The 27,826-nt window shown below is 51.2% G+C and overlaps 1 protein-coding gene across 1 annotated transcript in view; it reads left to right on the top strand.

Moving 5' to 3' along the window:
- The window catches only part of PTPRC (protein tyrosine phosphatase receptor type C), an 88,786-nt gene that overhangs the window by 29,601 nt on the left and 31,359 nt on the right, over positions 1-27,826 (top strand). The window contains exons 3-7 of the mRNA XM_054576549.1: positions 15,828-15,854; positions 22,353-22,430; positions 23,648-23,674; positions 25,593-25,820; positions 26,979-27,128. Coding sequence (XP_054432524.1) covers positions 15,828-15,854; positions 22,353-22,430; positions 23,648-23,674; positions 25,593-25,820; positions 26,979-27,128 — 510 coding nt within the window. The remainder of the gene's footprint in view (positions 1-15,827; positions 15,855-22,352; positions 22,431-23,647; positions 23,675-25,592; positions 25,821-26,978; positions 27,129-27,826) is intronic.

The raw sequence follows: 27,826 nt of genomic DNA, 5'->3' as shown, positions 1-27,826 counted from the left end.
TGCTGCCGTAACCGCGGGATGCTGATTAGCAGAGGGGTCGGGGTGGCGTTCCAGAAACGGACCCGGGACAAAGATCGGGGGCGGTGAGCGGGCTGCCTGAGCATCTGCGGGAAGAGCGTCCCGGGTTCTCAGATCGAAGGTGACGACACAGTGCGATGCGTTTTATATAAACATGCACAGAGTGACAGGGTAGTAGAAAGTAATGTCACCATCTAACGGTTCACTAGGCAGGGAAGGGAGGGGAGGGAATGACATGCTGAAGAAATGGGAGGTGTTGGGGCGCGCGAGGCCTGAGCCCGCGCTTCCGTGGAGGGCTTTAATGTGGCTGGCACCTGCCACACCTCCACTGAGAAGGGACAAGATTTAGAAAAAGGAAGTAAGGGGTCCGGGGACTTACAAAATGGCCCTGGCATTTGGCACGTAAATACCGAGTGAGGATCACGATTCCAACTGCGTGGCTGGGAGAGAAGACGAGTGATGGAGGTTACAGCGGGAACAGGTGACAAGGCCTGTGTCAGGAAAGCACATCTAAAGGGGGAGGAAGAAATATGGCAGCTGCTCCATGTGCTCAGGAGGAATCCAGCAACTCTTCAGATTAGGTCAGGAGGCTGCATAAGAGCAAAAGGAAAGAAGCAGAGAAGACTAAGAGGAAAGAAGGTGCTAGAAGGGGAGGTAAACATGAGGTCAGAGAGATGTCAGACTCCAAGAGGCATTGGAAGAGGCTTCTGCCTTTCAGAACTGGGGAACGTGCTTCTCTCTGTGGAACAATTAGAGCCCTTTGGTGAACAGATATATATTTCAGGGACACAAGAGACTTTGACAAAAGCCTGCCATCCATCAGTGCCGCAAGCAGAAGACCACCCGAAGGCCATGACGCATTGAGCTAGAAGGCATTTTCACACGCACAGTTGGGGACATGCGACATAAAGCCTGGGCCGTGTGAAACCGATGCTGCGCGGTCGTCGGCGGCTTACAAAAGGCACCGTTTTATGTGATCCAGCCTAAGAGCGCTGGTTTCAAAGGAGTGACTTCTGTACCCACAACTAACACCGTGGGCAAACGTGACAAAGAAATAGCTAAATGGTTGCAGAGTAACCACAAAAAGTGATCAAACTTATTTTCAGAATTCAAATCAAGGTAAATTTTAGGCTATGTTTGGAAACGACCGATTCACCGTGTGGTTCTCCTTGGCACCCATTCCCTGTGCGAGGCCCGGTGTCTCAGGGCTGCTCACGGCGGCCCCGGGGGGTCGGCAGCTGCCCGCAGCCGGCGCCCACCTGCGCCCGGCACTTCCCTTTTACCGCGCCTGGCTCCTCCCATGGCACTTCCTGGGTCCCGCCCACGGCCTGATCTGCTGTGAACTCATAAAACTAGATTTTTTAAAAAACCTTGACAACCTTCACCCTTTAATATAACACTTAGCCAACTGTTAGAGAATTTTGCTCTGTTTCTCAGAGGAAACTTACATTTGTTTGTGGCTGGGTTTGTGCTTCCAGACAGAAGGGACCACCCTTATTTCTGTAGGAACAAGAAGCAGTTGTGTGCTTAAAAAAGATAACTCTTTTGATTGGCTAAGCAAAATTTGATGACTTAGAACATCTACCTAAAGCCTTTATTAATGCAGGGACTGGAGAGATCTTTGAATTGTTTGATCAAGGTTTTTTTCTTAAATAGTAAAGCCTGAGGCATACATTGACTGAGTTCTTTTCAAAGAAATTATAGACTTAGATTTAAAAGTTAAGTGTTCCTTTTAAAATATTTTCCTTCATTTTAAAGTTTTCATGTGATTGTCATACCACATTTTAACCTGCGCTGGACATTCCGCTGCCGAACGCTCCAGGTCTGGAAGCCAAGGATCTGGTCAAGCCTTGACTTGCTGCTTTGTTAGAAGCAGGGACAGGGTCTAGCTCACTTCTTGGCCCCGCCCCTCCCTTGAGCAAATGAAAATCCTGTTTCTTGTACAAAGAGATGTAGTTGGGAAATTTTTACAAATCAGGTTGCATTTTAACCCAACCAGTAAGAACCTAGTCTTTGAGTTGTGAATTCCAGTGGAAAAGGGAATCCATATTCCCAAACTACACCCTCCTCTTCTCCACTTTTCATTGTAAAAACTGTATTTGCAAAGGGGACAAATTTAAGTATTTTGTTGGCCTCTCTCAGAGGACCTTACTAACAAAAAACTAATATCTGTTCCTCCTGAATTTTTTTCCCATTGGGTCTTAATTGAGAACTGTGAAACAAATGCTATTTCTTATGCTGAATGAAACCTAAACATATTATTAGCTTCTTATTTGAATTCATTTTTTTTACTAATCTCAGGAGTTTTGATAGTGATACACACATGACACCTTTGGGCTTCATTCAGCACATGCAAAGTAGGTCACAAGTGACACAGGCCCTGGCCTCGCACGGGTGGGGCCCGCATGACAGACTGAGCCTTAAATATACTAATGATGAGTGTTTCTGTTGTCGATTTTTCTTAGCATTATTAAGGAAAGACACCAGAAACCAAAATCTCCATGGCAACAGTTTCATAATAATTTATTATGCAGCAGTTATACGGCCCTATCATGTATAAAAATCATATTCAACTTTCTCAATGTGAAACCGGGTCACTGGGGGGTGGGTAAAATGTTGGAAATAAAAAGGAACACCATGGAAGAAAAATCTAGAAAAAGGAGCCCAAGATAGCTTTGGACACATCCAATACGTAAAACGAAAGCAAAGACTTAAAAAACACTAACAAATTTCCAATGGATTCAGTGTACATACACTCCCGAAGTATGCACATTATGTTGTTTTAAATCTAGAGCTTCCTTTCCGTGGACTCCGCGCGAGTCATAAGTGTTACCCTCCTCAAAGCGCCACTTTGAGGGAAGCGATTTTAATGACAGAGCAATTAGATAAACACACCTCCGCTCCATCCTAAGCGTCTCTCGTAGCTGCTCCTCTCCAGCTCTTTCCTCTCCGTCACGGGCTTTTACAATGTATTTTTCCAACCTCAGAATCTACGTTTTCTCACTTTGCATTCACTTTGGGCCTCCTGCTTTCCCAGAAGCCGCGGCGACTTCCTGCATAAACACCCCAGCATCCCCGATGCTGCTCCCCAGCGTCTCAACAGCTCAACCCCGCGGCGCAAAGCCCAGCCCCTCCCTTCCCTCACGCCTCAGACACACGTGACCTTGCTGACAACTTCCCCTTCTTCGAGAGCCTCTCCTCCCCTAGTTTCTGTGCCAGGGGACGAGATGCCACCTTCTCTGGTCGGCGTCCTGATCTCAGCCCCGCCTCCGCTTTCTCCGCCGGCCCCTCCAGTGCCGCTGCGGTGTCTTTCTAGGGGACATCACTCACCCCATTGCTCAGCGCTTCTTCCCCAAGGGGGTCGCTCGCACATCCCTCCCCCAGCTCTGCGCCTCCTCGCAGCTTCGCCTGGACATCGCCCCCGGGCGCCCCCTGGCGCCCGACACCCGCGCCACCCGCCCTGGGCCCGCGCCTCCCGCGCACCCATCCCGTCGGCTTTCACAGTCGCCCAGGCCCTTCCAACCTCACACTTGCTTTGTGGCCCAAGGGACAGCTGCTCCCGGGTTCTCAACTCCGGGCCACCCCGGCCGCTTCCCGCCTCACTCGCACACGTCCCCGTGGGCTCAGACGTTCCTTTTTCTCAGGAGCTCTTTTATTATTTCCCAGACGGGTTAGGCTTGCTCTCTGCGCGCCCAGCCCGGCCGGTCCCCCTGCAGCTCAGCTCCCCGCGGCAGCCGGGGAGGAAAGTATCCGAGGCCGCCCCCGGCCAAATGGGAACGACGGCCGAATCAGGACAATGACGGCGGCCGGATCAGCACGGCGACCGCGCACCCTCAGCCCGTCCTGGCGCCCGGGGGAGGCCCAGGTGCGGCGCAGACCCTCAGGCAGGACCGGGGCCCTTCGCCGCCATCACGGCCGGGCCGTGAGGTCTCCTGGGGGCAAGCACTGCGGTCTCCGTGGCATCAGACAGGGGGTCTCCCGCGTCACCGGGGCATAAAGCTATTTACGGGGTGAGGCAAGAGGAGGGTCTCCGTTTAAAATGCACGGAAAGCCCCTGTCGCGCTTCTTTCCACCGCAGAGGCACAGCCCCGCCGTCTGGGCCTCCGCTCGCTCGGCGGAGAAATCGGAGAGTCCACTTGCACCGCTCCGGCAGGGACGTTCAGGGAAACGTCTCTTAGGAAAATGAAAATGCAAGAAGAGTGACTTCACCGTACGGTGAATAATATAAATTTTAAAATACAGCCTTTACTTTGGGAATAACGCCGGGCGCTCCTGTCCGCCTTCCCTCCGCTCCCCCCCCTCTCGGCGTCTTCGTCGCCGCGGCGCGTCTGTCCGACCTGGGACGTGACCGCTCAGGTGTCCGCAGCGGGTCCTCCAGAGTCGTTTTCCTGCTTCCAGGTCCAACCCGCGCTCCCGCGCTGAGCTTGGTCACCATGTCCCCTTGGTGTCCTGGGGCCCGTGAGAGGTCTGCCGTCTGCCATGGTGTTTTCCGGGTCGGGGAACGTCAGGGAGGGAGAGGTCAGCTGTTTGGGAGAATGTCTTTGAATGTGGGCGTGTCTGATGTACCCATGGAATTCAGAGGCTCTTCCTTGAACCTAGAGGCTAATCATAAGTAATTGTCGAGGGAATTTTGTTATGAAAACCAACTTCTTTTTTGTTTTAGGACCAAGAAATTTACAGTAGGGTCCCAAACAGGCTGTCATTTAATTTTCACAGGGACACCGCAGCTCAGAGATTGGCGGCCCCTAATGATATAGTTACCACTCAGCGGTGCTCGGGGTCCAGTGCGTCCTCCTCTTGGGTATGGCTTGGACCGCCCCCTGTGAACGTCCTGTGTAGAGGCCCCTCCGCAGATACTTGTGGTCACAGGTCACCTTACCGAGACTCCCAACCCACTCACGTCTTTCTGCAGCTGGTCGTGTCCTGCTTCAGATTTGCGTCCCTGGATGTGAACATCGCTGTCACTTCCCGAGATAAGAAATACACTCCTGTGTCTGTGAAGTGAGCGTACGTTGTGAACGTGGGCTCATGGTTGGTAATTAGAAAACACAGGCCCATTTCTCCCCGGAGGTTTCATCGCTGAGAAGGAAACCAGGTCTTCCTCTGCTGAGCCTCGAGCTTTGTTTCTCTGACCAGTAGCCACACTCCTGGGTCTATAAGGAGTGGACAGTGTCTGTGGCCGCCGCTGATTTCATTCTAAAGGGTAACTAGAGAATATCAGCGGCCTTACCCCAGAGCTGTGCCCACGCGAGGACGGCATTCCCGTCTCAAAATCCAGGGCTAGTCCTCAAAGTCGAGGCTGTGGATGCTGTAGCAGATAGAAATTGCCCCTTAAGGTTAAAAGTAAATCAAAGGAACAGTGGATGTAAGAGACCAGTAATGAGTAATGTTATCCATATTTAGGCCACTGCGTGTTCACTCTCCAAATGTTGCCCAAGGACTTGAACTGCTGTCGTTGTTTTTAAGTCACTTCATCGGTCGGAGCAGCGGTCAATGCACGGCTGCTGTGCTGTCTCCGGACAGGTCAGCGCCGGCCCCAGCTGCGAGGGCCCACCGCCAACCAGCAATGTGCTGAGGTTCTTTAGGGGGTGGCGCTTCCGAGTAGCTTCCTGGGTGATTGGCCGGAAGCTGGCCCTCGAGACCACAGGACATTGGCCTCGTCTGCGCCCCTTTGGGAGCGGAGGCCTGGGACTCGGGACCCCGGGGAGGCTGCTGATTACACTTTTGGCACAGAGATAGAGTCACAGACGAGAGTCGGCCGTGAAAAACTCACGTGTTTGAGGGCTGGTATCTCGATTGTCGCTCCAAAGCCTTGCTCTTGGTAAGGCTTCTTCCAAGCCCTCCCAGGGATGAGAGGAGTTTGAAAGGAATGTGATAAAATACAGCATCAATGCGACCACACGTTGGAGCTGAGGCGCCCACGAATCCTAGAGTCCGGGAAGGGCGCTTGAGTCCTCTGCTCCTTGCCTAGCCCATGTTGCGTAACCGTAGAAAATTTATGCAAAAACCCTGAATGCAAGACAGTAGGCGTCTAAGAGGACTCTTACCTGGTTCATAACCGAACATTAAGTGAGATTCTGTGTGCTGATTAAATGAAGAGGTGACTCGGTTCTGAGGGCATCCCAAGATGGCTTTAACTCTCACTGGATCCCTGAACGTCGTGGGAAGTTGTCGCCGTCGGTGGCCACAGGCAGACAAGGCAGAGGGGTTGACGGCGGCAAACGCCGGCCCTGCATCTTGGGACGCGCTCTGCAGCTCCCGCCGCCTCCACCCTCATGCCGCCCCCTGCAAACACACCAGGAGGACAGCCTGTCTCTACCTCAGAAACTCAGAGGTATCGTCCAGCCCGCGCGAGGTCCTGGTTGGCCGAGCCCCCTCCTCCTGGCCGTGGGTTTGCATTTGGCTCTGCATTGCCACGGCGTTCATAGAGATACACACAACAATGTGAAAGCACATGAACGCATCAACAGGAAGTGAAATGTCGTCTTATGAAACGAGAGTTTACACATGTCATATCTTATGCTGAGTTTCAAAATAACATTGCTCAAGGCCTTGTGACTGTGAGGCCGCAGGGACAGGCATGAGGCTTAAGGCCCCGGATATTCGTTTATCTTCCACAAACCAGCCACTGCACAGGACACAAGGGACGCTGGATCACCAGCGCCTTCAGAAACAGCGCTCATGGGCAAACGCTGTCTTAGTGGGGATGACGAGAGTAGCGGTATTGCCCGCCGTTCACGGGTCCCTACGCACGCAGTGCTCAGAGCTCACTGGCGAGGCGCTCCACAAGCACGGCCCTGCTTGGTACCCTCAGCAGCCCTCGGAGTAGAAAGTCTGGATTCCCTGAGCAGGAATTGAGGTTCAGAGAGGGCAAGTCGCTTCTCCAAGGTCACGCAGCTGGAGTGGCAGGGGAGCGGCTTAGGCCTCTGTGTGCTGTTGCCAAGTCTGTGATCTTAACTGGGACCCCCCCCGCCGCCTCGTAAAAAGGTAACTGATTATGGAATTGATAAGCCAACGTACCCTATGCGGCCCTGTCTGCGGTGACCATAGATGTTATTCTAAATGCTTGAAGGCCCCGGTAGCCTGGAGACAGCAGGGAAATGGCCATGACGTTGGCATTTGAATGAAGCCTGGAAGATGGCTGTCCTTCAGGGTCGTTAAAAGAAGGCGAGGGTCGGAAACCCTCAAAGGGAAAGGGAGAGAGGGGACACATTCAGAACTCCTGTTGGGTCACAGCAGGGACATCAGAGCTAAATTTGAAATGAGCAATTTCCTTTAGGCATATTGATACTGTTATTGGAAAGGCGGGTTGGAGGTGGATTGCGGAGGGCTTTCCTCAACAATAGCAAAGATGTTGAAATCTCCTACCAAAAACCTTAACGAAAAAGACACGCTGCCTGCTCAGGCGGACTGATGGGGCTCCCTAAGTGGCACGCGCGCCCCAGGGAGGCGCAGGCTGTCGGCTGGGCCCTGGAAGCAAGGTTGTCAGGACCTAGGTGAGGGTGCAGGCTGCAGAGCGGAAGAGGAGCACAGGCCCCAGACGTTAGGCGTTCAAGGGCTGTGTGCCTAAGCTCACGGGAATGGCGTGGAATGAATCCTCTGTTCCCAAAAAGTGGCGTCGTGGGATTAGTAGGAAATGCGCAGGCTTGGGCCCCTGGTAGACCTGGGATGGAGTTACTGACCTTTTATTGCGCTGCCCAGACAGCTCGCTTGGTTGTTCCTGTCCGATGGCTCTAGGGGCGCTCAGCTGTTTCTAACTTCACTCGAAACAGTTTTGGTAGATGTCGTGTGACAGCTGTCTTATCAGCCTGCATTTAAAAAAACTCATTGACATCGGTGAATCTTTGTGGAGCCATTTTAATATTGAAGACGAAAGAAGATATGCAACATGTTTTGTAGTACGCTTTATTATTTCAAGGAAGGTAAAAACACCACTGAAACGCAAAAAAAAAGATTTGTGCTGTGTATGGAGAAGGTGCTGGGATTGATCGAATGTGGCAAAAGTGGTTTGTGCAGGAGATTTCCCGCTGGACGATGCTCCACCGATGGGTGGACCAGTGGAAATTGATAGTCATCAAAGCGAGGCATTAATGGAGAACAATCAATCTTATACCACGTAAGACATAGTGACAAAATATCCAAATCAGTGAAGTTTTTGGTGAAAATGAAAAATGTGTCTTTTATTTTATAGAAAAAACTGAACAGACTTGGTGGCCAGCCCAATACTCATTCTGTATCAGAGCAATTCATTTAAACTGTCATTGTGTTCACCTCCTCATTTATAGAACAAGAGCAATAGCACTACTTGTCGCAGAGAGATATGGGGATTTAAAAAAATAATGCGTGTGTTCATGGTTTTTTGGTTTTTTCTTTTACTCAAGAGAGAAAAAAAACTATTCTGACATAAAAAGGCATGACCTAATGTGAATTTTACCAAGGCAGTTACATAAAAAGTTATTTCCTAACCTTTTCCAGGATTCCTAATTTATGGGTGTCTCATGTTTTCTACACCACGGAACAATTATTTTTAGTGAAAACATAAGGCAAGGGGTAGACATACCCAGGGTGAAAAATTGTCACTGCCCAGGGCTGGAGCGTACCATGCACTCGTGGCAAAATGACCCGCCATGTCTGTGTTCAGACAGTGCCTCTGTGATGCTTCCAGGGTGATGCTGAGGAAGTCGCTCAGCCCACCGAGCACAGGCCATTTGCTTGCGCAGGTCGGATGTGGTGTCACAGAGGTGAGGTGGTGCTTAGATGGGGCGATAAAGGAGCTCTTTGCAAACATGAAATATCTTCACCTTGACTGTTTGGCCATCTTACAATCTTGAGGTCAAAGAAATGAGAATTCTGCTTAAAAGTTAGCACCTGTGTTCTGCTTTTTCCTTTGTAATCTGTTTCCTCCCAGTTTCATTATGTTAATTAATGCCAGGTCCTTGCTGGCCAAAGAGAGGGCTACCTGTTCTGATACTAAAGATAAGATTGGCTTTCACTCCCCGCCTCCCCTGAAAATCGCTTTGGCCGAGCCTTTTCAAAATAAACTCTTTTTGAAGTGAAGTGAATCCTCCTCATCCGAATCAACCTTACCTTTGAAATGCGTTTTCACTGAAACAAAAACAAACGCCCCTGCCTGCCGTTCCTTTCTGGGGGGCGGCCAGCTCCATGTCTCATTGGACTGCATCACCTTAACCAGGAGAAACGGGGGCTCCTCCCCACACCGGGCAGGGCCGGTTCTGCCGTTGCCATGGCAACCCGTAGCACCATTTGGAAGCCTTTTGAGCTTAACCACAGGGGCCACGCCTCTTCCTTTCCTATAAAGACCCAGAAGCAGAAACAGAAGCGCAGGGAGGAGGAGAAACCGCAGGGCGGCGAGGCTGGGGCTCTGCACCCGCGGCCGTGGGGAGGCCGCCGCCAGTGGCGCCCTGTTTCACACCGCAGCGCCCCCATCGGCCGGGGCCGGGACGGCTCTGTGTGCGGAGTTGTCATCAAGGGGGAAGGAGAAGGAGGCAGCAGGGTCTTGATTACCAGCTTCAGGGGACTTGATCCTGCTGGCGGGATGGGGCTTGAGTCGGTCAGGCAGACGCCCCACCACCCAGCACTTACGTCTGTCTAGTTCTGTCTGTCTTATATTTAGCGTAGGTACACACACACACACACACACACGCACACACACACAGAACACCATCCAAATGTCCCTCCCAGGCCACGGGGAGAGGTCTCTGGATGGAGCTGTAAAAGCTGGCCTCAGGACCACCCAGAGGCCCCTCGCACCCCCGCCGGCCCGGCCGCTGCCCCGCCCGGAGCGCCACTCACCCATTCACTTCCTCGTGCCTCTTCTTTGACGAGACACAAGCCTTTTCCTGTTTTCACAAGAGCAAACCCTTTGCAGGTACGTTCCAGTTCTCCCTCCATGAGGGTTCGGGTAAGAATTCTGAAGGCCAAGTTCATACCGTGGTTCTCACGGGCCTGTTCACATGGCGCCCTCTCTTTTTCCCACCAAAGCAATAAGAATCTCGCTGTTTTATAGTCATTGTTCAGCAATTTACACTTTCAAAAACACATGTCGCTGTGTGGCTTCCTCTGACTGCCACTTTGCTGGCTCTCCCGGAACGTGCTCCTCACGGCTGGCTCTCCGGCAGCTCTGTAGCATCGCACCTGAGGCTTCGTAGAGACAGGTTAGCCTCTTTGAAACCCAGCGCTTTTCGCTATGGGCGCTTTTGCCTCGCGTAGATTTATTTACTCTTTGAGACTTCATCTGTAAAGAGAGCATAATGCTGTCTACTTTGTAGGGCTTCTGTAATGATTAGATAAAGTCACACGGAAAATCGTTTATCAAAGTGCCATCCCCCCTGTAGCAGGTTATTAAATAGTCAACGTGATTCACAGCCCCAAAGGCGCTAATCAGACCGCTCGCCCCGGTGCCTGCGCTTCCCTGCACTTCTCGGGCCTGGGGGGAGCAGAGCTACAGGAACACGCGTTTGCGAAGCGATGGATGGAATCCAAATGTTTTTGCTGCCTGAAGTGTACTTGGTAAGTTAGGTCTTTACCCCAGGATCTAGATCAATGAAAGGAGACATTTTCATAAGAAACAAGAAGATTTAATAGGAGAATCCACCTCTTCCGGGACATGTTTTTACAGAGTCTGCGCCGAGGGGGGTGTCTTCCTCGCAGTGCTGGGCCCTCTTGCCACTGCGCTCACCTTTGGAGCTTTAAGAAAAACCCACGCCCAGAGCCCCTCCCACCTCAGGGCTGCTGACCCTGAATGTGCAGAGCTGGGGCCGGGACCTTCTGTCTGATCTACTCCGGTTAATTCTTATTTTTAATCTGACGCACAGCCAAAGTGACTACAAATCCCGATTTTGTACTCATAAGCAGCGCCATACCCTCGATCCTCGCTCTCTCTTTCTCACGCACTTTCTCTTTTCTCTCTGTATATAAATACATCACATAACCTATATCCACCAGAGCCATCGGCCGTGTCCCCGGGAACACGGGGTTCCGCGGCAGCCACCCCCTTCCACGACAACGTCTTCGCCATCTCCGGGGGGAAAAGAGGAATCTGTGGTAAAAACATCTGGGAGATTTTGGGTGAAAGAAAGCTACATAAATTTCTCTTGGCCTTTAATACATGAACTCACTTTATAGATCTCCCCTAGGGCTGTGTTTCATGAAATACTTCTGAGGGAAGTGAGACTCTGGGCCACGTTAAGACGAATCAATCTAATGCAGGGGCCGGACACGGGGAGTCACCGCGTAGCCGTTCTGCCCCCAGGACTGAGAGACAAATATTTTAAGATGGACAATAAGGCAAAGTAATCAATCTTGTAGAAAGGGTCATCTCGCCTTTATTACTTTTTTTGTTGTTATTTGTTCAGTTAATCAATGTGGCTGAACTGGCTAACATGACATTTTAAGCCCAACATAAAAGACATGGAAACGCATGCCTCGTGCCTCGTCTTAGAGGTGTGTGCACACATATGTACTCATACGTATGTCTGCGCTCACACGTGGGCTGCAGAGGGCGGGGTGGCACACGGGACACCTCTTTGGGCAGCTGCTAGATATCGTTACTGCATTTAAAAATAACCAGTCCCTTGACTTTATTTCATCCCAGAGCCCTGGACCTTTGCTCTTTGCATCCTCGGTTTTCTATCCTGACACCTTTCTTTTTTGCATTTCTATTCAAATGTGTGTCAAAAGTTTTAAGAGTAGGATGAAGTCTATAACAAAAAAAGGCCGTCCTTGTCACCTCTCTGTGCCTCCCCCAAACCCTGGGCGCCTGCCCCAGAAGCGAACAACAGGTACTGGAGATATTTTGCCGCCTGCAAATGGTATTTGCTGCTGAACTGTTTCTCTTTCTTTTTCTTTCTTGCCCCAGAGATTTTAGCACGTCTCTACGGACTCCTCTTCTCAGCCTTGATCACTGCTTTTTCTAGCTCCTCGTCCGTGGAGGCGTCGGCCTCACTTCTGCGAGCTGCTTCTGGCCTCGGGGTCCCTCCTGCTCGGGCGTGGCCTCTGTTTCTCTGGGTTTCTCTTCCGCGTCTCTCAATCTCTGTCTTGTCTGAGGCTTTCGTCCGGTATTCCTTGGATGTGCACTAGTATTTATGCACAAAGACCCCTAAAAAGTGCGCTGAGATTCCGTGGTGAGGGCTGGGCCGGTGGACCGCAGCCTTCCTCAACCGCACTGAAGTTCATCAAGCCTGTCAAAGGAAGTCTGTGTCCATAGACATTGACATCCTGCGTCTACGGGAGCCGAAATGCCTGAAGTAATCTTCTGCAGGTTAACAGCAACTGCTTTATCCCTCGGATTCCGGGCGTAGTCACAGTGTATTCTTTTTATGCGAAACCAACGTTTTCGCATAAAAAGAATAAGAAAATTATTATTAGATGTACTCTCCCTTACATCTGACGCTTCCTAGGCGTGTGGACTGTGCAATTCACCCACCTCCTTAAGCCTCTGGATCATTCCCTATAAAACAGAAAACATAATCCCCAACTCCTTGATTAAATGCAGAATCCGAGGCGAGCAAGGGATTTGCATAGTGTCGTCTGATACAGGACAATGCGTCACTCACTGGCGCCACTGTTGTTATATTTACGGATAAACGAAAGGAGGGCAGGAAGGGAAGGCATTCCCGGGCTCTCTGAAACCCAGAGGAGGACTTGGCGCTTGCACAAGGCGGTCACTCCAAAAATACTCACTCACGGGACACGAGCGCTCGGATTTACTGTCTGCGGGCGCCTACCAGGTGCGCGGAGCAGGGCCGGCGGGGCCTGTCTGTGTGCGCGTGTTACCCCCGTCCTCACCAAGCCAGGAAAACGTGCCCGCCTGTTTCAGCCGGCCGTTGCTGTTTGTCTCGGTTTGCTTCTTCCATTTTTTTAATAAGAAACGCTGAGAATAGTATTTCATCTATCTTGTTTCACCTTTCGGACTGTGTGCTTTTAGATTTCTGGAACCAGGACAAGTTCAAATCCCTTTGCAAATGGGCTTCCTTCCCTCTCTGGCAGGGGAGGGGAGGGTAGCAAGGTGTTATTTTAAGCCCAAGCACCTCTTTTGAAATGTCACTTTCACTAGATTGAGTCCTAGTCGTGGCTGAAATCTCTGATGGAGACTTGGAGGTGTGACTTCAAGGTAACTTTGAATTGCGATCGCATAAACATTTTGAGTTGTAAAGAAACATACTGGGAAAGGTAAAGTCAGTAGCGATACATGGCTTAGAACAACGCTGCTTTGAAGATCAAGGCTCTGCTAGCCACATCTTAATCTGTTTCATGTCCCTGGTCAGTTCCAGGGGTTGATTCTCAACAGGGCTTTAGGGTTTAAAAAAAAAAAAAAAAAAAAAAAGGTTGACAGATTTTTGGTGCTATGGCACCACCTACTGGAATATTTCTAGAAACGCCTTTGTCTAAAAGGAAACCCTGACACTTACATGGAAAAATCGTATGTACTTCCCAGAAGAGTAAAGTCAAAGGACACTATGTAAAAGCACAAAGGTGCTCTGTCTTCTAAAATGCATTTGGTGCAATTGCAGAAAGTAAGAGAAAGTTTAATGCAGCTCATACTTTTAGAAATATGGATATCTTGTCTTTATTATAATACGCCTACTCATGTTTCTAATTTGAGATTTGCAGTTAATTTTTTTATATTTTAAAAAATAACTGGCATTAAGAAATTATGCAGTCTAGTGGATGGATATGGCTTATTGAAATTAAATTGTTGCTACAAGTTCCATTGCTGAGTATTTTCTTAGGGATCCTGGCTTCACTTTGGACTTGCATTAAAAAAAAAAAATTATTTTAGAGTGCTTCCATGATATTTGAGACTCTAAATTATTCTCATGTGATTTCTGATGCTAACTAAAATCTGAACTCAGAAATCTGCTGATAAAACTTTTGCAACTATGAGAACAAGCAATTTAAGTTTTATGCTGAGTCTAAACTGCGAAGCTGAAGGCATGATATTTTCTTTCCAAAAGATGAAAGGCTGTGTGTGTGTGTGTGTGTGTGTGTGTGTCTCCACAGTTGCTCAGTGGAGACATTTAGAATCAAAGTCCGAGGTAGGTGGGTGTAAAAAAAATACAGAGTCCGTCTGGGAAGCCTTCGTGGGAAATGAGCATGAACACACAAGAGAGGGAAATGGGGTTTGTCTTTACGTATTACGGTGCTTTCCCCGAGCGCTAAATTTTGTTGCGTTAAAGATTAAAGGACTTGGAGAAATGCTGAATGCAGAGCCACGATAAGACCAGTACTACAGACACAGATATGAGTATAGATGTAACCACAGTCCTAGGTAAAGATGTGTAAGCAAAGATACAGCCAGATAAAGGTAGATGTGTGCAGAGAACTTATTCTGGCCCCAAAGCCTCCTCCCAGCTAAACCGGAGGCCGAGGTGTGTGAGTTGGATGTCACCAGAGCCTGACTTTCCTGCCAAAATAATCTTTTGCAGCAAATTAAATAGACACGCCTGTGAATTTTCTCACAGTTGTCCCATCTACAGAGCGTGCGACCTGAATAGCTATAGCGGGGTCCAGTTTAGGCCCGCGGTGTAAGTCATTTACTCTGTCGTCCAATCCCGACTGAGATGCTTTAGGCTTAGCTTGTGAGCTTTTAATAAACACCAGCCTCGATGGAACCTAAAACAAGGGCTAGAAGAATGTCCCGGTGGAAAGGCCTGCGGAGAGAGCAGCCGACAAGGGGGAAGGAAGCCCGGCCAGGGCGCGGGGCGCGGCCTGCGGGCCCACAGGTGCAAGGTCAAGCCTGGGCGGGCGCGCGAGCCCCGTGAGCTCGGCCGGGCGCCTGACCCCTCTCCGCTTCTTAGGGTTGCTGCGACGCTCAAGAGAGAAAATACTAGCAAAGGGCGTAACGATACGCCGTTCCTAAATTCTTCCTTATAAGAAGATAAGTCTCTAGAAATTGCCTTGTCCGTTCTGGCAATGTGCCTGGCTCTCCTCTCCTTTTCAAAACTTAGATTAAAATAATGCTGTCCCTTAGTTCCTTCAGGAGTGCGTTGCTTTTGAAGCGGCTGGAATGGAATTAGGGCCTGAGGCACGGAGCGCGGGTGGGCTGGTTGAGAGGCCGGTGGCCGGAGATGCTCTGGCACATTTAGTGTCCACGGTTCTGTTGTTAAAAAGGAACTAGCTTCCCTGTGTCCCCAGCGTCCTTTTTCTCATTTCCATGATAAACACGTGACGGCCTTTAACTGGTTTTCATAGAATGCTCTGCACGTATTTCGGTGGCAATAAATCAGAGCCACAGAGCATGCGGTCGAAGGGGTCCGTGACCACGGAACGGCCCTCCTCCCTCCGCCGTCGAATCCACCATCGGGCTTCGCCTCCGCGTCGCTGGCCTGTTGTCTCAGTTACTCAACGGCATTTTTTACCTTTTTGGTCGGAGCTTATTTGGAGCAGGGAGTTGCTCTGCTCTGACCATATTCCACCCCGGAAGGCAGCGCCATGTCTAGCGCACAGTTGTAGCTCAATAAACAACCGCCGCCTACAAAATCAATGATGCATTTGGAGAAAACTTTCTAAAGTCTTTTGCAGGCTTGAAATGAATCCCAAGAGCTCTCCTTTGTTCTATTATTTTTCCTATTTTACCAGAAAATTCGAAAACGTATAGCATAGTTTTGACACACCTGGGCTTTGTAACCCTAACACTCAGAGGAAGAAGGGAGTTTCATTGGGGTAAAGGTACTGTAAACCACCACTTAGTGAATGTTGACAGCAGAAATTACATATAAGTGACTTATTTACATATGTGTGGATGAAATTTGAAACTTTCTAAGAGATGTCTGTTTTCTTTTTTTCAGGAAACAGCACCGTTCCCGTTACTCCTGGTAAGAATTAATATTTGCATTTTATTTATTTTTTTGTAGCAAATTTTATCTGTTTATCACGGATAAAATTTTCGTTATTATCTAATGAAATCATTCTGTAAGGACAGACTTTTATGACTAGAACATTTTCTTGTTCTTAATGATTCTGCTTATAAGATATAAAGTTTGGTACCTACCTGAACATATTAATATTTATTCATATATTATGGTATATGAAGAATAGCTTTTCTTAAACTTGACAGTAAATCACATGACAGATTCCAATCTCTTTAAATTTTAACACTGCAAATAATTCAAGTTAGAGCACAAACTATATTTTTAAAAAATAGGTTAAGGAATTATCTGAGAAATTAGAGAGAATTTTAAACATAATTATCTATAAAACATATATTCCTTCAGGGAGAAGCTCTGGGACTACCTGGATATGTTGTACTTATTTCTAAATTCTACTGCCACACCTGAATTGTGTCTTAACAACTGTCCTAGTCCTGTGACAAATGAAAAGTAAACAACATAGACGCTGAAAATAAATTTATACACATTATATGCAAAGTAAGAGAGAAGTATTAGGTTGCATTTGGTTAAAAATAAATTCTATCGCTTAAATGATACCATTACTGAGAGTGTATTATTGGTTCCCTGATTAATTATGTGGGTGGCAGTAGGATTTAAGAAAGCGAGTAAAGCCGTAAGGCCGTTCTGATTTAATACTTATGGTGCACAGTCTAATTAGGCCCATTTGAAATGTTCTGAGAATTGCGCTATTAAAAGAAGCCTTGTTGTAATTACATGAAAATTCATTCCCAACTGCGGGAACAAAGAACTATGCAGACAGCGACACAGCACTACTGCACCTGCGTGAGAAGCACAATCTTTCACTTCTTAAGAAGCTCTCATAGTAGAAGGTCGCACGGCTGTGGCGTGGCAGGGAGGTTTCACAAATCTGGGGAAGCCCTGGATGGCGGGGCACTGGAGCTGGTTTATGTCACTCGCAGGCCACGTGGCACCTGCACCGCTTCCAGGAGAGCAAGCTCACCTCCACCGCAGAGGCGGAGGAGGGCGTGGGGGGAGGGGGCAACGTTCAAAGCGCCGGCGCCCCACCCCTCCATCAGGAGGGCCCCGGCGCTGTCTCCCCACGGTCGTGCTGTTTTCTTCTCCCGAACGTAGTGCGCTGCACCACCTGAAATACCTGAGGGACACCGCCCGCTGCTTGTTCTTTAAACACTGGCAACTGCAAGTTTGCTGTTCACGGAAGTAAATACCTGTTACACCCAGAGAGTTTAGAATGCGCTTCTATAATCCCAGGGCCCACAGATCACAATGTGCTGCTTTTGTCTTTTAAAAAACAATTTTGGCACAGAAATGCACTCGCTGAGAGAGGGCCCACCCCAAAACGAGGTGTGCTCCCCGCGGTGCGGGCTGGCCTGCCCCGCGGAGACTGTGCCACATGCACGCCTCTTCCCGCCCCACGCAGCACGGCCGTCCTCTCTCCAAAGGACCGGAGGGAAGTGACGCCCGGGGCTCAACGGGGCTCCTTTGTTACCAAAAACGAACCCCTTTTTTTAGACTTGGGCCATTTGTGTCTATATGTATGTGTGTGTGTATATATATGTGTGTGTGTGTGTGTGTATGATTGTGAATTGTGTTTTCTAGTCTTCCACCCAGTCTTTGCTTTCTCTGAATTTGATTTGTTTTTAAAATATTAGTGTGTGTGTAAGCTTCAGCCTTTCCTTTCTTCCTCTTGGGAAGCTCGACCCGCTGCCACTCCCTGTGCGACTCCGCCTTTTTCTCCTCTTTTCTTCACGGACCAGTCTTTTCCGGCGCCCTTCCGCGGCGTCAGGCACCGTGCCCCTTCCTTCGCACCCCCGCTGCTCCGGACGTCGAGAATCCGGCGCTTGACCCGCGAGACGGCGGGGAACAGCTGTCTTAACTCCGCTAGCCTGTGTTTTTTGTCTGTAGCCCCTGCTTGGCAGCTGGTTTTATATCTGAGTCTATATGTCATATCCCTATTTCTGTACTTACCTGTTTGTGTGCATGCACGTGTACACATGTGTATGCACTTGCAACTATAGACACGCATCAGAGACGTACGTATACCATGAGTCACGTCTGGGTGGCGCGTGTACATAAACGTGCATGTATATGGCTAATGCGCACAGCGTGATGCTGGAGTTACATTTCAGGGTGTGACTCACGTTTTCACTTTCTCCTCCTCCATCTCCCGTGAATGTCACAGGACCGAACGCAACCGAAGGCCCTGCTCCTCAGCCTCCGCCCGCCCACTCACCCGCCCGCGCCACGCCACCCTCACCCGCAAGCACCTCGGGGCCAGACAGTGGCTCCCCAGAGGCTGGGGCTGCTCCCACAGAGGTGCCCCTGGACCCCCAACATAATGCCAGTAGGCCCGGTGTGACAGGTCGGCACCATGTCACCGGAAACGGGATGATGGGAACTTGTCTTTTTCTTTTTTGTAATTCTAAAGCTACCAGAAGAGTGTGTCTTTAGCAAAACCCTGAGTTCGGTTTCTGGGCATGCGGTTGTGGTAAAGTGTAGAGAGTGCGGGGAAGCCAAGGGCGCAGGGTCGTGGCCGAGCAGAGCCACGAAGGCTCACTTTGGTGGGGGGCGCGAGGGAACCCCCCGAGGGGCGGGTGGGCGGCTCCCCGCGGCCCTCGCGTCTCCCAGGGCTGCGCTTTGGGTTTCCATCAGCCGGGCCGCCCCGAAGCCGGTCCTTCTTGGCCCTGCTCCAGGTTCTCAGTATCAGAAAATTATTGGAGACCATTTATTTTGTTAAAAAAATACAGTGATGGTGAATGATCTAGCTTTGTTATTTGCCCCCCGCCCCGCTGGGGATATTTGCATTATTTTTTAAAAATTAAGTCCATCAATGCAATACGGGCAGACGCACGTTTTCACCGAGTCGGTCATTTCAGAGTTCGGTAAACGGTCATAGCAACTCGCCCCGGGTAACCTCCTCGTAGCTGAGCTTCTCTCCTGCAGTGGGGACACGTTGACGAAGCGATGTCACATTCTTGCCGTAGATGCCAGTCCCTCACCGCCGCCTTCCTTCACCCCGCACGCAGACCCCCAGGCACCTGCTGCCGGACCTGGCTCCCAGGCACCCAGCATGGCTCCCTCTCCCTCACGCACTCCGGCGCCAGGCGGCCCGGAGACAGCAGGTTTGCGGGGCTGGGCGCGCGCCCGCGCGGAGGCGTGGAAACCGCCGGGGTCTAAGGGCGGTTTCCCTTAGCATCTCTGGGACAATGCCTCCCGGAGGCATTGTCCCAGAGATGAAACGGGAGGAAGAGGGTATGAGACTCGGGAACACGCTGCTGAGGAGGATGCAGTTATTAAGCCTCCTCTCTGCATCTGTTTTTTTGGGGGCCCAGAGTCTGCACAGCGGGGAGTTTTCTAGGAATAAAGGCTCACATGCATGAGCCTTTAGGTGAAGACCTCCTTCCGATAAACCGGACAGCGAAGGGCAGATGCTTTTTGTTTTCACAGAGAAATTAAAGTGCTTTTGTAAAGAATGAGGTACAAAGGAGGAGATGCCCACACCCCCCATTCGCACGTCAAAATGCTTCGAGCTTAGCATCTTGGTGTTTATAAAAACCAGGTGCAACGGCCCCTCCCTTCTCTTCCCAAAGTCAGCACCTAAACCGCTTCTCGGTGCCCCTTTGTACTCGGACACGCAGTCCTGTGTGTCAGGGCACGAACCGGCACAGCCACAGGGACAAATCCGTGACCCCAGCGCCTGAAGGTCAAAGGTGCGCGCGAGGAGCCCACAGGGCCGGCGCTAAAGCCGCCTGCGCTATGTCACAATCAAACGTGGAGGCAGGGACACAGGACAAATGGAAAAATGGCTACTTCAAAGTCGTCAACCTGTTCCCTCAGCGTAAAACCTCGTCCCAGGCGATCTACAAACTTTACAGCTGGGAAGAGAGCTGTTCTCACCTCCCTGCCTCATTCCCGTTGCCATGGGAACTGCAGTAAAAAAGATTTGGAGCTTTTAGCCAATCGGCAGACTCAGGCACTGGAGCGGGGAAGGGGCTGGAAAAGGACCGGAGGGGACCAGCCAGCCAGGCTGATGGTCTCACCACCTTGTCCATCCACTCGGCCCTAAAAAAGGAATCCTCACAGTGGCTAATTCCACCCATTAAAAATCCGTGAGACTGAATTAACCCAATTAAATTGTAAATGCCACTCCTATGCCTTCCAGGAGATTCCCTACACAAGAGACAGTGGTTGTCACAGGGAGATGAGACAGGGAGTTAGGGAGTTTGGGGGTGGGGAGCAGAGTGGGGACCTCCGAGGGGCACGCAGACCAGGGTCTCTTGGAAAAAGAAAAGCCCGAAACAGTCTGGAGACGTGCCCAGCTGCTTTGCAAGCGCCACTGAGGGTCAGCCTGGGTCTCGATTCTCTTCTGAAAGGACGGAAAGCCTTTCTCCCGCTCCGCCTCTGTCGGAGTCGGCTTCCGAGGGCCTGCCGGACGCACAGCTCCTCCTTTGCCGGTTTTGTTCCCTGAGGGGCTGTAGTGGCCTCTGAGGACAGTGCGGGGAGCCCAAACGCCAAATTTTGGAAGGAGCACTTTCCATCCTGATGGGATGCCCGTGTCCCCGCGAGGGAGCGGCCGCAGGAGGCCCCGGGCGCGTGCATCGACGCCGTTTTCAGAACGGGCACCGGGGCCCTTCCGTGGGCCCTCTGGGGACAGTTGGTCTGCGGACGTCAGGGAGCGGAGGACCGTGACGTCTCGGGAGGGTGACCGCGACAGTGACACAGCCGTACAAGCTCACGCAGGGGCTGGCTTGTCGTCCTTCGGCTTTGGCCATGACGACCGCCCGGCGGGCGCACATTGGCCACCTGTGCTGGGCTCCTGGGCGTGGTGCCCGGGTGACCCCCCCCCGGCCTGGGCGCTTCACGGTGCGAAGCCCCAGCCGCACCCCACGCGCAGCCCCTGCAGAGCACCTCCCTCCGCACTGACCCTCGTAGGACCGGGGAGGGAGGGAAACCCTGCCAGGGTCACGGGGCCCCCTCTGGTTCTAAGCCAAGTTGACGTTTCCTGGCCAGGGGTACCCACAGTGCGAGAGCAGATTGTAACCCTCGGCGGGACGGGAAGACACTCCGAGCTCAGGGGCGGCGCCGGCAGGAGCGTGCTCCGCGCTATTTTAAGGAAAATAGAACTAAGCGCCCGCTCCAGGGACCCCTCCCCAGAGAGGCGCACTGCGCGCCAGGCTCTGGGCATGTGGGGAGTCCCGCTTCCTCCTGTGCCAGCCTGACGTGGCCTTTGACACTCAGCGCACTGTGGCCGCCCGTGGGCCCTCGGCACCCGCGAGCCAGCTCCTACTCTGCCACTTGGCTGCAATTTTGATGCTGCAGGCTGTCCCAGCTGCCCCCTGAGGCCCCAGGAATTTTAGACTCGAGCTCCGATGACGAAGCCTCGTTGATTTTGAGCTGTCAGCCCCTCGGCTCCCCTCTCCCGCAGCCTCGCTGACGCCTGTCAGTGGGCAGGGCACCTCTCTCGGGGTGGGACAGAAGGGACAGGCCATCCGCTGCTCGGCCCAGCCTCGGGAGCCCTACTTCTGCCAGCCGCCCCGATGCAGCCGGGTCACGAGCCGGTGCTGACGCTCTTTCTGATCGCAGGGACTCCGGCAGAGACGGCTGCGCCCGGCGCCTCCCCTGCGGCCCCCACCAGCCCGGCTGGAGCCGCGCTCAGCCCCGCACACAGCAGCGCCGCTGCCTCACCCGCACGCACCTCCAACAGCACCTCCAACGCCTCAGGTCGGGCTGGCGCGCGGGGGTCTGGGTTACGAAAGTGGAACAGAAACTTGAAACCTGGAGGCAGCTCCATGTGCCACAGCAAACACGTGGGCGGCTTCCTGCCTGGCGTCTGTTTGCATGTCACTGCGGATGCAGGCAAAAGAAACTCGCCAGGAAGTTTTATTTTTCTGGGCATATTTGGTTTCTTCTTCATATCATAAGAGGTGATGGGGCCCCGGGACCCCACTGAGCTTTACCACCTTTGAAGCTGACTTGGGCACACGGGACTGATACTTCCTGGGTATCAGTCTTCCCTTCTGTAAAATGGGCACAATAACGCTCATTTTGTCGGGTTGTGGTGAGGGCTGAAGATGTAAAAATCCGGTGTGAAATGAAAAGTACAAGAGTGTAAATGGCGTTCTTATTCATTAAAATAAGGAAAGTCGTAATTGAAAGAGAGGGAGTGAGTCGAGGAAACTCACACACCAGGTAAGAATTACAGCAAGGAACGAATCCTGGCTCTGCCAATTTAGACAACGTTGAGTTCAAATTCTGTGGACTGTTTGCGATCTTAAAGATCCACGCGGAGCTAAGTCTTTGGGTCCCAGTCTTATTTGGAAACAGGGAGCGTCTGTTCCCAGGCCGGGAGGTTCTCTCTGCTCAAGCAGCGTCCCCCACCCCCGCCCTTCCGCGCGGCACACGGTTATCGCATTGACGGTTACTCTTCTGTTCATTTCCTTGCAGGTCCGAGCACGCCCCCTGCAACACCACCCCCTCAGGCCACTACAGCAAGCGACCACACACTCACTTCTGCAACCCTAGGTGACAGCCTCACCCCCAGTCACGCAGTCACCGCACCCGCACGCGCCTGGGACGTGCTCACCGAAGGATCCCTTCTTGGAGATGTCCCGCTGCGGGGGGGCGGCCGGGGGCGCAGTCCTGGGGGCGGGGGAGGGGGCAGCAGCGCGGTGGCAGCGGATGGAAGCAGGGAATGGTGTCTAGGATGTCCAGCATGTACACGATGCCGAAACCGATCCCACCCCTGGAGTAGTGTCCCCAGGAGACGTGGGCTCTCTGAAAACGTGGGCGGAAATGACCACGTAGACCAGGGCTTCTTTCTCTCAGGGCGGGCGGGTCTTGGCGTGGAAAAGAGTGAAGCCATCCCTGGCCGGTGCGATCTAGGTGGCGAGCAGCGGAGGCGCGGGCCCCAGCCACGCAGCACCGGCCGGGGCAGAGGCAGGGCCTCCGGGGTACAGACAGGCCTGATGTCGGGGGCGGGGGGTGCCCGCCAGGGGTCGCCAGGGCTGCGCCTGCGAGGCACCGTCCCTCGACAGGTTCTTCAGCTCCAAGTCCGGTAGCAGAGACCACTTGGTTTCCACGCTGTCCTGTGGAAACCCGACGCTCGCACAAGACGCCTCTCAATGTGTTGAGAGAGCGGTTTAGCACAAAGAGCTTCCAAAGGCCAAAAGAGAGATTCGAACAACTCTTGCCTGTTTTCTCATGTTTTTAAACAAACGTGTCACCTGGACTGTCTAGACTCACACAGGTGTCCAACCGGTGGCCCATGGACCACACGCCACCTAGGATGGCTATGAATGTGGCTCAACACAAAATCGTAAATTTACGTAAAACATTATGAAATTTTTTTGTGATTATGTGTCTCAATGTATTTCACGTGTGGCCCAAGGCAACTCTCCATCTTCCAGTGTGGCCCAAAGGTCGGACGCCCGAGGCTGTAATTGTATAAATCTGTTTTGAGATAAATCAAGGGTCGAGGACCTCCAGAACGTTTTTGACTCTGTGTCTCCAAACACAATCAGATGTGTGCCCAGAAAGGTCATTATCACAATCACAACCGTGTTGATTAGGTGAAGTCACAAAAACACTTCGTAGAACTAGCCCGTTTGTTTAGCACCTGGTGTGGGCATTGCCAATGCAGTGTGACCTCTTAAATCGAACCCTCTGGGCTCGACCTAACGCCCTGCCCCAAAGTGACCAGAGCAAGGAAATTCTAACATGATTTTCTCCCTCTGTTACAGCTCCCTTGACGGCTAAACCATCCTGCGGTAAGTTTGCCCCCCCGGGAGGCAGCGCGTGGCACTTCCGGAGAGCGCGTAATTATTGCCTTCCGGCCGGGCCTGTGAGGCCCCCGCTGGCTCCGCTCGCGGGCTCCAATTTCTCACCTATGATTATTTCCAAATCTTAAGAGCTCGCGTCCTTCCCCGTTGGGGGCCGGAGGCTTCGATGTCATTATTTCCATACCAGGAGTCATGTAGTGGCCACGCGCTGAACCACTTTGGGGAAGCCACGTCACTTCCCGGCAGGTGCCGGTGAAAGGGAATGATAGCGAGTGTGCCCGGGGTGGGGTCAAGCATGGGGGCGGGTACGGAATGCGGATAATGCCTCCCGGGAGTCACCAGGTGACAGGTAGGGCTGAGGGGAGGAAGCTGTGTCTCGAGAAGAAAAAACACGTCTGTGTCTCTATCTCGGCCTCGGCCGCGGCCAGCTGGCTCAGAGCAGATGCCTGACGATGCTTTGTGTCCATTTGTTTCCGACGTGTGTCTCCTCTTCCCGGGGGAAGCCGAGTCCTTCTTCACGCCCTGGGCTGAGCCCTCATCGGCAGTCTCCGAGGGCAGGGCTCTGTGCGCTCGGCAGGCCGGCCGGCCGCCCTGGGGGTGCCTCACGCACGTGCCCCGCCGGCTCAGGGGACCCTGGGAGGCCGCCCCTCCGCTCCTCACTTACAGAATATGGAAATACTTCCACATGCCACGTTTCTTCCTGCTCTCTGTGTGGGATTCCATCGATGTTTCTACCTTCTGATCAGGCTTTAAAATGCAAACTGATCGGTTGTTGCTTTCAGTTTTATATCCCACATATGAACGAGACAGTGATGGTTCTCGATGTTCTCTGACTTAACCACTTAGCACGATAGTCCCGAGGGCCATCCGCCTTGTACCAGCTTTCATGCCCACCAGCAGCGACCTAGGGAATCAGAGAATTGGACTCTTGAGACTGTATCATTTTATTAACCAGTGTCACTCTGATACTTTCGGTATAAAAAATAAATACATAAATAAATAAAAGGCAAACTCAGTCGCCTTCTCTGGAAAGCCTCTCCTCGTCCTCCAGGCTGAACAGATCTCCACGTCTACTCCCATAGAACTTTGTGCGTGATCTCATTTTAGGTGTTTCCCTGCCTTCTGTGATTCCTACCCGTGTCTGTCTCCACGTTAGGCTCTAGTTTGTTAAAGGCCGATCATTCGTGTTCCTAGCGGTTGGGACAGTGTCTTAAATATAATACTAAGGACTTACTAATTTTTGTTGCATTAATAAACGAGTGAATAAATTAGTATTTGTTGAAAGGATACTGTTACCGCAGTCAGCAGAATGTGTTTAAGTAAAGGTGAGAATGCCAGCTAAGCCTGAGGGAGTCGCTGAGGAGGGTTTCTTCTCCATGATTTTACGTAAGTCAAGGAACAATGAAGCCTGGATCTCTAAATAATTCATGTTCCGCATGTTTGGAGGAACAGGAGATCGAGAACGATGTTTTGGGATGCAAAGGAAACTGTAGAGCAAAAAGAGGTGTGTCCGACACATTGTCCGCCCAGTTGTCATTTCAGCAAGAGAGGAATGCACCCCACCACCCGTGGGAGTTGGCAGGCGAGGACCTGGGTTTATAGCGAGGTCCCGGCGGACCGGTCCTTGCCCTCATGCTGTGTCCAGTCCAGAAAAGAAGACGGACACTCCTCCAAGAACCATCCAGATGTGCACTTGCAAGAGAGGGGCTTCGGCGAAGTAGCAGAGGGAGCTCGGGAAGGGTGCTGTCGGGGCGCCGGCTCCGTCCCTCCTGCCCCCACGTCCCTGGGGATGGAGCATTGAACGACGTGATCGTTTTGAAAACATATGCTAAGGAGTTTGCGTTAAATGTAGCTTTATTAGTTCTGAAAAAAATAAAATAACCCTCCCTGTTTTATTTTCTTTCAGAAAAGGCATTAACAAACATCTCTGTGACTTATCAAAATGTCAATGGAAATACATTTAATGCCAGCCTACACCTGCATGGCGGGGTTAAGCCTGACGTGAAATGTTCCCATATGAAATGTGAAAACGGTGTTATCTCTGGCCTGGAGGAATGTAAAACTTACAATGTTTCCATAAGTCAGGATTCATGTGCTGATCCACCTAAGACTTTAAAATTATATGTCCCACCAGGTAAGTATAAATTGATGGCTACTTGCATAATTACAGAAACAGCACCTTGTCGTGTGTGATGCCTTCCAGGGTTCCCAGGAGTCACCAGGGGACAGGACAGGGCTGAGGGAAGGAAGCTAGCCAGATGAGAGGGTGTGGACCCCCTGCTCCCCGCAGCCAGCGAAAATTAGACACCCAGAGACGCCTTCTGGGCGGTCCCTTACCCGCTGCTGATGCTTCCTTTATGGAGCGGTTCCTGCAGATTCGCTGCAAGTTACCCCATGGACTGATTATCCACAAGAGGTTTTTTTTTTTTTCTCCTCTACTTAATTCAAGTCATTAAATATATACGTGTGCATGTATACATGTACACAGGTGTGTCCGGAATACACTGCGGAAATAACAAAGTCAAGGATTTGATGTTTCTGGAACAGTTGTTACTTTCACACACAAAAAAGGAGAGTTATTAGTCATGTGAGGATCACCCAGAGGTTTTGCTAGATAAGCTTCCGTTGGGAGAGGGGCCTGAGCGCTCTCGCCACCTGCCCTGCACCACATCTTAACAAAGTCCGTCAGGAAACGGGGGCAGGGCTGTGTCGGTTTGTTGAGTCTCTCACGTCCTGTAGTAATTCAAGATTATCAATCCATTCAGTAATATTTAAGTAGGTTAAGTCTAATGTTCTTCTGAAAAATGTTGTTTAACTTATTCACTGTTTCTACATATTATGCAAATTAAGTTATCAGTTAAAAGCAGAAAGGAACACCTTTTGAAAAAGGCATTCCCCGAGGGGAAGCCCCCACACTCTGTGTGAGACTCAGCCCGCGAAAACTCAAAGGGTAAATGGGAAAAAAATGAAGATACAAAAAAGAAAACAAAATGGACTAAGCGTTTTAAAATGTGCAAAAATGCAACTTTATCTGGATGTTTGTTGGGCTCTGCTTTTTAAAAGGAGCATAAATTCTAAGGAAAATGCTACCCAAATGTGTGATGTTAAAAAAAAAGAATAAACAATAATCAAGAAACACAACACCCTGAGTTTAGAATTTTTCAAAAATAACCTTAATGCTTATCATGAATATAATGTCTATGTCATGAATATCATTTCAGTGAATACAATTGAGCATAGGACACACAGTATGAAATATTAATCACCCATTTCTACATCTTCTTCTTGACAGGTCCTGACAATTTTAAGTTAAAAAACTGTACAAAAGAGGAAAATGCAGACACTTCTATTTGTTTACGTTGGGAAGAAACCAAAAAGCTTGCTTGTGAAAGAAAAATTAAGTACAGACATCGATGTAGCTCTGAGCAGGGACTGGTTTTTGGTAGGAAGTTGTTCCTTCCTTCGTTCTTTCTCCGCTCCCCTCCCCTCCCCCGCCCCTTCCCCTCCCCTCCCCCGCCCCCTCCTCCTCCCTCTGCCCCTCCTCCTCCTCCAGCTTCTTCTCTTTCTCTCTCTCTGGTATGTTTGGAGTCAAATCATTGTATTCCCTACACCACCCAAATATGCAAAACCGACAAACACTCCCCCTGAAATAAAAACTTCTGGAATAGTAAAAGTCAATCCATGCGCAAGCATTCTCCTGGCAACTGCTAAACACGAGGTGCCGTGGGAGCGGCGACCAGAAAAGGGCCTCATAAAGAAGGGGTGCCGCGCCACCAGGGGCAGGAAAGGGGAGCACGCGTCAGCGCCCGTGACGCCAGAGCTGCCCCGGCCAGCCCTGCACCAGCAGCCCCCTCAGACAACTTCAGGAGCGCTCGCTCCGATGCGAGGGCCAGGGGCCGGGGCCAGCCTAGGGCATGAGTTTGCATTTACATTAGCTGGGGGGGCGGGCAACAACTGAGACAGCGTTTCTTTTTAATGACTGATGATCGAAGGCTTTCTCAATTCCTCTTCGTTTGAATTGATTGAGTTGGAAGCTCCCTCCCTCTGCATAAAGGCATCGCTAGGCCACGGTCGGGGAGAGGGACAGAGGCACAGCCGCCCAGGAGGAGGACAGGAGAGATGTCCAGCCGCGATGCAGGC

The sequence above is a fragment of the Pteronotus mesoamericanus genome, unplaced genomic scaffold, assembly GCF_021234165.1.
Source record: "Pteronotus mesoamericanus isolate MK-2021 breed Mesoamerican mustached bat unplaced genomic scaffold, CSHL_Meso_final contig_347, whole genome shotgun sequence".
Classification (NCBI taxonomy): domain Eukaryota; kingdom Metazoa; phylum Chordata; class Mammalia; order Chiroptera; family Mormoopidae; genus Pteronotus; species Pteronotus mesoamericanus.
Note: the sequence above shows the minus strand (reverse complement) of the source record. Positions and strands in the feature narration are given on the sequence as shown.